General features: G+C 33.6%; 1 protein-coding gene across 1 annotated transcript in view; it reads left to right on the top strand.

Moving 5' to 3' along the window:
- Positions 1 to 12,132, top strand: part of LOC106464779 (eye-specific diacylglycerol kinase-like) — a 263,541-nt gene that overhangs the window by 193,296 nt on the left and 58,113 nt on the right. Inside the window, exons 4-8 of the mRNA XM_022393146.1 lie at positions 7,247 to 7,324; positions 7,595 to 7,648; positions 9,038 to 9,106; positions 9,612 to 9,644; positions 11,656 to 11,808. Of these exons, the coding sequence (XP_022248854.1) occupies positions 7,247 to 7,324; positions 7,595 to 7,648; positions 9,038 to 9,106; positions 9,612 to 9,644; positions 11,656 to 11,808 (387 nt within the window). The remainder of the gene's footprint in view (positions 1 to 7,246; positions 7,325 to 7,594; positions 7,649 to 9,037; positions 9,107 to 9,611; positions 9,645 to 11,655; positions 11,809 to 12,132) is intronic.

Below are 12,132 nucleotides of genomic sequence, written 5' to 3'. Positions count from 1 at the left end.
GCTACTCTTTTACCAACGAATAGCGGGATTGACTGTCACATAATAACGCCCCCACGGCTGAAAGGGCGAGTATGTTTGATGGGACAGGGATTCGAACCCGCGACCCTCAGATTGCGAGTCGAGTGCCCTAACCACCTGGCCATGCCGGCCCTGCCTTAGAAAGATATACTACAAACGTTCGAACGTCAACGTGGGTACCTATATTTCATAATCTGTGCCACATAATTTCATAATTACCCAGTAAGTCCTCCCCCCCCCCCAGTGTTACAGCGGTATGTCTGTGGATGTACAACGCTAGAAATTGGGTTTCGATACCCGTGGTGAGCAGCGCACAAATAGTCCATTGTGTAGCTTAATTACAAACAAACTATAGTAAGAAAGATTTAAGAGATTTTGGAATATAGTTGCTGTTTTTTTTGTTTGTTTTACTTTCCTAACTACTACATGTTTGAACTTTGGTTCGTTCTTTTAAAACATTTTAAAAGATATTTTAATATGATATTTAATCTACAACAGACTGTTTTCTCTTAACGTATGAAATTACTATCAATAATTGCTGACTGGAACGTTCGTGTTTAGGAATTCATACTTCTGCATGTGTTCTGCAATATTACCTTCTTGTACTTTTTGTTTTAAATACAACATTAACTAAGCTTTTGAGATGGTTATCACATTACCTTTCTGATATTTCATTGATCGGAATATGAAATGTTTCTATTCCATCAAACATCCAGTTTCTTATGGGATTCATGTACGCTGACTGAAAAGCATTCTCCATTAAATGACCAATGTCCTTATTTTGGAAATGCTAATTCAGCTGTATCTGGGTTTGGCTACACAGTTAAATCCCTATTTTGGCTCAGACTAACATAATTACAGTGATTTGCCAAAGTAGGATTTTGTTTATTATTTTAAGTAACTTAGTTTTTGTAGTTTTGACTTTCTTGTTTCAGTATTTCTGTAGCATTAAAACTTTCGATATTACTATAGTTAGCTAAGTTACGTATATATCGATCTCATCTTGTCTTTATAAAATTTTGATTTTTTTATTATACTTGTATGTTTCCTTTTTATTAGCTATATTTTTGTGCTCAAGCGTGAAGCGCGCGTATACCCGATTCGATTATGTTACTCTACTAACCTACCCTCAAATCTAGCACAAAGTAGAGCATCGTCCGTTTTATTCAGTACAAGAAAGGAATCACTGGGACCCCAGACGGAAACACTCTGTGAAAGAGTTAGAGCGATAAAGTTCGTCCTTTTTACTTCTGTACACTTGTCTGGAAAAGTCACTTACTTACTTAGATGAAAATTCGTTGAAATTTTGATTCACTCCATAAACACGTATATAGCGATTTAGGCGGTTTTATAGGTACAATAAGTTTTAATTTTACTCAGACAATAAATACTGTGAAACAGTCATTGTTAATATTCAGACATTTCAAAGGTACTTTTAGACGGGCAATTTTTATGCCACCCTTTTCTTTCATCACGATCCCTACTATTAAATACTACCGTACGTAATGATGAATAACACACACACACACACATTTATATATACATGTACCGTGCCAGTAAAAACAGACAACGGTAGCTATCTGATCGATTAATATCTTCTTTTTTTTTTGACTATTTCATGAATTACGAAACTGCCTGAGACGTAGAGCACCTTATTCGTTGTGTTATACCATTGTCAGAGGGAGAGCATCATTACTCTAGTTTCATGGATTTTTTTTCTTTATGTTCTGAAGGATTGAGTGAAAAAAAAAATAAGAGAGAGAGAAAAATAGACTTTCTCCCGAATAATCCAATCAAACAAATCAGTTTTTCTCGTCAACTTTTGGAATGGAAAACAAATCTACTCTTTGGTTCTTATTTTTCATGGTCACTGTCCCTGAGGCCGATACTATAACATTATAATGTAGTCACTGAAAGGGGGAAATGAGCGCTTGCTTTATATTACTCATTCAGTCTACTCTTGGTAAATGGTGATAAGTAAATGTTTTTACATCTAGTTTGTAAGGCTGCAGTATAGGGGCTTGAAAAAGGAGGACATATCCTCTTCATCCGATTACAATCTTCATAACACAGAACGATGAGCCGTGAGCCAAAACAAACCTTGTTAACAACTATTCAACAACTTTGAGCTAAACAGCGTGCAGGGGTCGTTTACGTAATGGGCTCCACCGGCTGTATTCCCATCAGATAAAATAAATCATTTTGTTTACTGGTCTTTCTTGAATATATTATATAGCTGACTTAAATTATTGATTAGTTTTCTATAATTAAGAACATGTTACTCTTTAACCTTTCTTCCTGATTATTTTAGAATCTATCTACAGACGTCAGTTGTAATAATTTATATGAGCATTATATCATTACGTTATGATATATTGAGTTAATCAGAACATTCCTACTGTTTTATGATGTTACTGAGTTAATCAGAACATTCATACTGTTTAATGGTTATATTGATTTAATCAGAACATTCATACTGTTTTATGGTTATATTAATTTAATCAGAATATTCATACTGTTTTATGGTTATATTGAGTTAATCAGTGCATTCGCGTGTCTTGAATTACGATAATTATCATAATTCAATAAATCTGTTTTATGAAATTACATGTAAAGAAATTAGTTACTGGCCTTTTAATATATCATGACTATGAATTGTGTTCTGTTTGATTATTTCACAATGTATACTGTTGTGTGAACGGTCTTTATGTCGATTTGTCCAAATAATTGGTGACATTGGCTCGCATAACCAAAATGGCTATATATACAAAGGAGAAGAATGTTACTTTCACACATACGAAACTGGACAGTTAGTATTATATGGATAAATCCCACTGATTTTCGCGCACACCCACACATTAAAGTTATGAGGTATGGAACATCGCGAAAAAGCCTTTCATTGATTCGCGGTTTCGATATTGAGCGCTGTTTCTGTCATCAAAATTCATAAAACCTTATCAACACTGATTATTTGAAGAATATCGTTGATGTGATTTTCATTGAATCGAACGAATAACGAGTTAAGGGGATCATATCCACCTTAATATCATATATGAATTGTGAAAAAACACAACTTATACGCCATATCAAAACGTAAAAGGTGCGTTATCAACCTGAAGCTGTCTTGAACTGGCTAAAGTTAATAATTTTCGAATAACCACGTATATTTTTATGATATTTTATATTCGAGTGCATACTTTATGAGCAACCTGTAGAATTGTTTATTAAAAGATAAGTTCAGAGGTGTGTTGAACACGTGTTTTACAGACTTTCTGCATCTGTTCGTGTTGAGACATCGTTTCGGCCTTTACTCTGAGGTCTGCGTGATCCGCGTAAATTAATAATAAAACTATTTAATATACATAAATGCTGGTGCTCTTATTTGCGCCAGAATATGATTTTCAAAAGATCACAACTCAAACCTGTTTAAGTGAAGCTGTGTTGTCTTATGCCGCGTAATATATCTATTGTTTCTCATACGCGAATTGTTCAAATCCGTACTATACCACAAAGTATTTCTCGCACTTTAAGTTGTGGGTGCATTGTAATAGTGACGGTTAATCCTTTAGCATGGTTGGTGAGTGGTAGGGTGCTGCTGACTGGCTGGCTTCTCTTTGGTCAGGAGTTCAAAAATGAGGGACGGCGCAGATAGCCTTAGTAGCTTTGCCATAAATACAAACACAAATTTATTGTTTCCCTTACAGTGTAAGGTTTTGTTTCTGATATATTTCAAAATACTGTGTTGATATTTATTTATAGTACAAAATTCACTATACACTAACTATACCAACTATATTTTGCTAGAAGTTTGTTTGTTTTAGCGCAAAGCTACAATGTGGGCGATCTATAGTAAGTCAACCATGCAACTGAACCCTTAACTTATTTAGCGTTATAATAAGCCCCGAAGCAACATAATCTAAGTAACTATTGCATCACATCTTTAACGTACAACAAAATTACTGACACGACTCTTCATGATAACAAAGCATCAGGAATCACGATAGTAAAAATTGTCCGAATCAGTTTTATCACAGTTCTAAAGTCTTAATTTAATGTCAATACGATCGATTTTCTGAGATGATATCAATGTAGAATATTTTGACCGATGGAAGCTCTTTATTTTATGGCTAAGCTTTTGAAACTGGCATATGATCTTATTGTTTACTTTATCATATAAGCTGTAGGCGTTTTCTTCTATATCGTCGTTCTCGAAAATCATAGGGATCTTTTCACCTTACGGATATAATAATGTGATGTTCCAGCTCCATGCAAAGTTTTCACGATTATTGGATTAGCTTGTTTCGCATAGAGGGCTTTAACAACTGGATGTATATTTTTTCATACTTCCGCTATCCTATGCAGAGCTTATTACTAAGGCTGCCTGCGTGCTTTCTGATAAAAATAGCAATTGCTGGTGGTGCCTACCAGTAGCTTATAACATATGAAGACAACCGTATTCATTCCAACTGTCAGGCACAGATTAAACAACTGTCAAATAAATAACCAAGCAACCGGTATTCATTCATAAACAAAGACTCTTCTTAATGTTATCATTATTTAAAAGCTTACAACATCGTCTAATAGGACTTGTGAATCATTATATTTTACTTGTATGTTACAGTAAAGTTTTACCATGTTAGACTATAATGTGTTCATCAATTTACTTCTCACCTTTTCGTGTTTTTTCTGATCCAGCTGACTCATACTATACAATTTCCTAAATCTGGCAAGTATCCTTGATAATACAGACTAGTCTACTATGTAGCCTTTACATATCACTTGGCTACGCTAGACCTCGTGTTTGTGATTTCGATACCAGATCTTTTTTAGACTTTCCTCCTTTTTTTACCTCCTTACATTTATCCATGTGATGTTTTTGCCAGAGTATTTTCAACTAAACTAATCAAATAGCTCACATGAATTATGTAGACGAATTTTGAGATATTTCTTGGCCATACGTTTTTAGGTATTTCATTGTTTGAGGTAGTTATCCGTATTGGAGATTAATCCATTGATTTTAGGTGCTGTTGCTAAAATAGAGGCGTGTGTAAGAGGTATCTCTTCACTGTCTGTTTTGTTGAAGTTCACGCAAAATTTCTCTGGGGTTATCTGCGCTAGCCGTCCCTAATTTTAATGTGATAGACTAGAGGGAAGGCAGCTAATCAACTGGTGAGCAACTATTATTGAATAGTGGGACTGAACCCTCGGTCTTATAACTTATGGCCCCAAAATGCAAATTGCGGTTCAGTTTTTTTTTTGTTTGTTTGTCTTGCGGTAACAGGGCGCAAACCACGGAATCTCGGATCCACGGTTCGGGAGGCTAACCAATTGGCCTCGCTCTGCCAATGTCACCTTGTAACAGGTGAGAATCCACAAACACAAATGTCAGTGACAAAAGTCATCCACATCGGTGTAACGCCTAGGAATTTCTTGCGATCGGACACTAATTGGATTTTGAAATAAATCAAGGAGGAATGGTGTATTTTGAATATGACAGCCTTACGAGGGATACAGCTGCAGGGTTATTGTCAAGTTGTACGGTCGTCAGACAGAAAACGACTGGACGTGGCAAAATGGACTGTAACAACGTTGTGAAGTTCCAACCTCTGCTCAGCCTCTGTATAACAATTAATAACGTATTTATAGTCTAGTCTAGTGGTGATTTGTATGTCTTAACTTTCCTCTGTCATAGAAAGAAGTGCATCAGTAGTCTGGTGTTTTTGTGTGTGTGTGTTGATTTGCCTCTATGAAATAAAGAACTGTATTTGTAGTCTGGCATTGTTGTTTCATCTTGCCTATTGTACAAAGTTATTTTAATATTTTGTTGGAAATATCATTTATTGGAAGTGACGTATAAACAATATTGTCAGTCATAACAATACATTTCATTACCCTCACCCATCTAGATCCTCAGCGACGAATCAGAGTTGAGTCATTATTAACAAATGTTTATTAAACTATAATTACTTGGGTAATTATCAAAGCTCATGTACCGAAGTTCTAAAGGCCATGGGTAATACCCAGTTATTTCAACTGATTTTAAAACGTTCCCTTGTAAAATTGTTTTGTTCGTCCTATAGCTTAATATTGAATGAAAAGTAGTTTAGAAGACAGTAAAGCTGACGCTGATACCGCTTCTGAACTGTTACAGACAGCAATCATTTGAATGCTTATGTTCGTCTGAAAATGTTTTGCGTTTCTTCATCTGCAAGTAAGAGAAGGATATTTATTATTTTAAACATAAGTAGCAACAGCGCCCTACGTGACACGTGAGCTAAAAGGTTAGGTCATAAACCCCATTCGTAATTTAGAACTGCTACCCAGACGGAGGGCATTAGTCAGCAGCATCCACCGCCTTCACCGCTACACTCCTTACATTTAACCGAATAGCAGGACTGTTATAACGCCTACACACAACTGAAAATGCTGAGCATATTCAGGAGTATATCGCGGCTAGAACCTTGAATCTTTCGAACTGCTGACTAACACGTTAACTACTTGATCACATCCTGCTGGTTAGATGAAGGGAGAATAAAGTCTGTTTTAGATTTAACATATATATAAATCATATTAGCACAACTGTTAAAAGTATAATGTAAATGTAATGATGCTTTATAGCACAATTTTCCTAATTTTCTAACATTGTGAAAATATTGTAACATATGTGGGTACAATAATTTTGTTTTCATTAAATTTCGTTGTATCAACTGAACGTGCGGTTTATTTTTCATGGAATTAAATAATTCTTTCTTACGTTATGATATATTAAAGTATAAACATGCAAGTTACTTTGGTAATATAAAACTTTTCTCCGTTATGATGTAACGTAATGGTTTCAGATAATTCTTCTATTGTATTTCTAGATCATCAAATAGATCATCATGACTCCAATACTTATGCCCGAAAGGTTTTAATGAACATTTGATTTTCATTTCATAAATCAGTTGAACAGAATATATATAGCGAACCCAAGGATTTGACATGCCATGTTTCGTTTTCTCGGATTATAAAGACAGTAATGAAGGGGAATAATCAGTAAGTTAGAAAAAGTACGAATAAATGGGGAGCTTCACATTTATGTGTATACCACTGCTTTAAAGACTGGTTATCTTTAAGTATTGCTAACATTACATTATTTCAGTTTTATTGCCCTAAACCTTTATTGTGTTATCTGTTTACTATATGATTTTATCTTTTATCGTAAATCAATACTGCACTTTTCCTTTAGAAGCAAGGCCCTCGCATGAAGTGTCCTGCTTGTAAGATAACTGCTCACACTGGTTGCATTAGTATCCTGATTGAAAAGGTATTTCTAAAATTTTAGTATTAACTCAAATTTAAAATTGACTAATAAAATACTAATGGGTGTCAGAAATCCTTATTTTGAATTATCTCAAAGAAAATAACGTACATCAATGATTTTGTAGAAAATATTCGTAACAATAAATGTTCTTTCGAACACTAAATTTTTAATACACGAGATAGAACATTGTTTAACGAATTCTTTAACATTTTACAGTGATTTCAAAGCAGTGCAATTTGCTGATATGCAATTGTTGTGTTCATTTGCTTTCAGAAGTTTTATTGTAAACCAACATTCAAAGATGTCGGAATACGTCAATACAGAGAGGTAAGCCATTTCCTTCTTTGTCTTTATACTGAAATTAAAACTAATAAAATAGTTTATTTTTCGCAATTCTCGTAAGTTAATTGTCGTTGTTTTTTAGAAAACTTTAACATACATACATGTTTATAAACGAAGAGAGAAATTCTGAGGCAAACTGACATTTTTTTACCTGCTTGTTTCGTTTGTGCAATTTTGTTACTGTTGTTGTGTGTCACGTTTACATGATGTTTTTCTTTCCCAATATATGTGGCGCCAGCTGCTGCTTTAGAAAGCAAACTAGACACATCTGCTACCCTACGTATATAAAATATTATATGAAAACGTTTTATATGTACAGAGGTGTACATATTTTGGGTTTTGCTTGTGGGTAGATACGTGTGTGCTGATAGATAGATAGATACAAAAGTCCACTTTTAAAGGTGATTATATCTGCAATCCTCGATTTGAGATACTCTTATTTATGTATCATAACTATCAGTTCATTTTAATGATATTTGTGTGATATATTTTCATAGCATAAAATCATACTAGCTACTCTTCAACCCAAATACATAAAACTATGCTATGTACGTTTGAACACTTAGAAAAACGATAAAAATAAATTTATAGCTTAAATTGCATTTTCAGGCTAAAAATTTAGCTAATATGCTATGAAACCTGTTTCAGTAAAAGAATATTAAAATGTAATTTTCATATCGAAAACAAAAAAATACAAATCTTGTCTTTTCCAATTGAAGGCCGCACTATCTGCTTATATATATATATATATATTAAAGTTAAAAGCTTTCTATGCCGTATAGGATCCTGTGCTGAACTCCGGCTTAGTTGGCACAAGCGGATGAGAATGATGATACATTCCTCCTGGACATGATGCCAGTCCATCGTGGCTTGACCGCCAGCTAACAACTAGGTACCGTCATACAGCTGGGTAGGCGGTAAAGTGCCTTGCTCAAGGACACAACAACATAAGGCCGGCAATCTCTTAATTCGCAACCATCCGATTATGAGTCTTAAAACGCGAAGCCACTGAGCCATATTGTACCACTGTGTGTGTGTAACGTAATAAAATAAAGTGTTTATTTCAGTAGTGGTGGCACTTTTGTAACATTAGATTTGCCCCATAGACAACAACAGAGCACTCTTTGAATTATTTTATTAACACAACTTCTTACTTTACGTATACGGAAGAAAGGATTCTTCAACAGCGATGTAACATCATATATAAGAATCTATATACATGTATCATCATCTTAAGTTCATACTTAGATCACTTTTCAGACCACTTTATTTGAGAATTTTAACAAGAAAGTTACAAACATGTTTACCATTGCAAGCAACAAAAAATAAAACTTTAATTATTTCAGAAAGGGTATATGATTTCTTTCTTTTTAGCAAACCCTAATCTACCATCACTGGGTGCACCGGCGGCAGCAGAAAGAGCGTTGCAAACAATGTGGAAAGGTGGGAAATAATACCACTCTTAACCCTACAATGGACCTCATCGACTAAATATACACTAAGTTATTATAGGTCCATTATTTCATTGGTTCCTAATAACGTACTAGTAACACAAAAATGTAAACAAAAATAACAGCAATATTATAATTAAACCCTTTATATCGTATCTCTATATAAAACATTTATTAGTACAGTTTTTGAGAGTAAAATCGAATAAAGAACTGATATAAACTTAACTACTTAATATTACTATTATTTTTAAGAGTGTAAAGTTTGACATTACTGGGTTATGAAATTAACCCATTTTCAGAGATGACACATAAGTTACCTTAGGTTAAATGGCAGATTTGTGTATAAACTTTAAATCAAACTTTTAAATAGTTATTATCATTTCAATAGCTGATAATAAAAAACAGTAGATTTAAAGAAAGTTCGCCAAATTGCACATAGTTCATAAAACGTATTCCTATACACTATTATTGAAAAAGACTATCTAATTTTCATGTAGGCCTTCCAGTCGAAGCTCTCATTTGGCAGCAAAGTAAGTTGCGATTTTTGCAACATTCTATTTTCTTTTACGCAGTTTATTTTAATCCCTTGATGTACTGTTGGTAGTTGTTTAAATTTTTATAAAGTTGATGCATATCATATATTTGCCTTTCGTGTTTTTTTTTCATAAATTACGTATTTTCATACGTTTTGTGAGTATTATCTATGTACTTACTTTTATATAATGTCACGTATTAGAATTTCAAATGGTCTGAAACCGAGTTAACTGATAATTTAAATTTAGTAGTTTAATAAAAGCCGATATATAGTCTGTTTATGATATTTGCCAACAAGATTGAGGGCTTGTAATACTAAAAATCAGATTTCGATACTCGCACTGAGCAGAGCAAAGTTAAATAGCCAATTGTGCAGCTTTGCGCTTAACAACAACAGAAAAGTTTCTCTCAAGCTTTATAGGTTGATATTTATCAGATGTTTAAAACAGTCCATTTTTTTTACTACAAAAATCCTGGTTTTGAAAAGAATATTAGCTTACTATATATTTATTATTAGAACAAATGTTCATGATGGTAAATTTATAAATGGCTACATGCATTAACAAATTTTCTCATTCGTTACCTTTTTTTTATATACTCTCGGTTTTGCTAGATCAGTTTTGTTTCAATACAAAGTATGACGTTATGCCTGAGGCCCCAATGAATCCGTATATATATTTTTATATTCATTTTTGTATTCAGCTATCAGACTTAATGTGCTGTTAACGTGCACGACACTTTTTCAACTTTTGCGTAAAAAATCTTTAACTCACTGCATATCTGCGGCATGCCTTTTGTTCGTGACGGAACAAAGTATTCTATGTAAAGATTTCTGAAGATTGAATTCTTTCTTACGATTTCTGAAATTATCAGGTATTTTTTGTTCAGTTTCATATTTACGTGAACATTGGTAGTGAACTAACTATTACCATATTTTATGTAGGGGTAAGCAATTTGGATTTTCTGGAATTTTCGTATCGTTATGCAAGAAGTTTTGTTCGTTAAAGCTACAAAATGGGCTATCTGCGCTGCGCCCACCACGACGGGTATCGTAATCTGGTTTCTGGCGTTAGAAGTCCGCAGACATATCGCTGTGTCTCGGCGGGGGGGGGGGACTATGCAAGAAGTTATTAACAATATGTATACTGCTTGTTTTTTTTTAAAGTAATGATCATACTTGTATATTCACGATTAAAAGTATTTTAGCTAAATATTGATAACAGTTGTGTGTGCTTAAATGTATTTGTACACAAGAAGGCGTTTTAAAACTTTATTTGATATTATTACTTCACATATTTCCACACAAGAGGGCGATTTAAAACTTTATTTGATATTATTCCTTCACATATTTCCACACAAGAGGGCGTAACTCTTAGGCAAACCGAGGTTCGTGGATTATCATGGTAACACAACACAAACACTTCAGGAGTTTCAACACAGTGAGAAATATATGCTAGTAACTTTGATAGTATAATATGTGGACAACTGTACAACAGAAAATCTACGATCATTACTTAGGTTTCCAGCAATATTGTAACTTTCATAAGCACTAATAATTTGATGTGAAGGAATAAAATAAAGTTTTAAAACGCTTTATTGCGTAGAAATATGTGAAGGAATAATATCAAATAAAGGTTTAAAATAGTATCCATTGCCAAAAAGGTTTCTGTCTCTGAACTACGAGCAAACAGTTTAGTTAACAAAATTTCCGGGCGTGCTGTGCTACGTTTCAGAGGTCATGTTACACATATAGCTCGTTATAAAGCCAAAGTTTGAATAAGATTGTGTTTCTTGATTTAAATTTGGTATTATACGTGTTAATATGGCCAAAACTAAGGATTTCCATATAATCTAATTACCGAAAAGGTTTACATATCGTAGACAAAGTTAAAATCCAGATTTTACTCAAGAAATATTTTTATTATTTGTATAATGATTTTTTAAAATGTTTAATATGAAAGGATCAATTTAAACAGACATGAACATAGAATTGTTATTTGATTTCAGGAGATCGTAGCTATTAGTTGTTCCTGGTGTAAAACTGCTTATCACAATAAAGAATCGTGCTTTAATATGTGTAAGATTGAAGAGCAGTGCACTCTGGGAATCCATACTGACATCATCGTTCCTCCGTCTTGGATAGTAAAACTTCCAAGGAAAGTGAGTAGAAATATTATATTTATTTGTTTTTATTTCATACGATTTACTGTGAAGCATGAGAACAGGTCGTACTTCAGATTTTTAGTTTTCTATGTTCGATAAGGTAACAATACAAATTATTATATTTTATTATCGTTCGATTATTGTGTGTCTAACAGTTTGATATGTGTTGTAATGAAGTCATAAAAATGTGTCGGATCTGTTGATGTAACTAGAACGGTATTCCTTGTTTCGTCAAGGCTCATGAGGTTTTGTGTTTAATAAGCTACAGGAACCTACACGATAAGATTCTACAGTTATTTGTTTTGTTTGTTTGTTTGTTTG

Source organism: Limulus polyphemus, unplaced genomic scaffold, assembly GCF_000517525.1.
Source record: "Limulus polyphemus unplaced genomic scaffold, Limulus_polyphemus-2.1.2 Scaffold63, whole genome shotgun sequence".
In the NCBI taxonomy this organism is placed as follows: domain Eukaryota; kingdom Metazoa; phylum Arthropoda; class Merostomata; order Xiphosura; family Limulidae; genus Limulus; species Limulus polyphemus.
The sequence above is the reverse complement of the archived record's forward strand: the minus strand, read 5'-3'. Positions and strand labels throughout refer to the sequence as shown.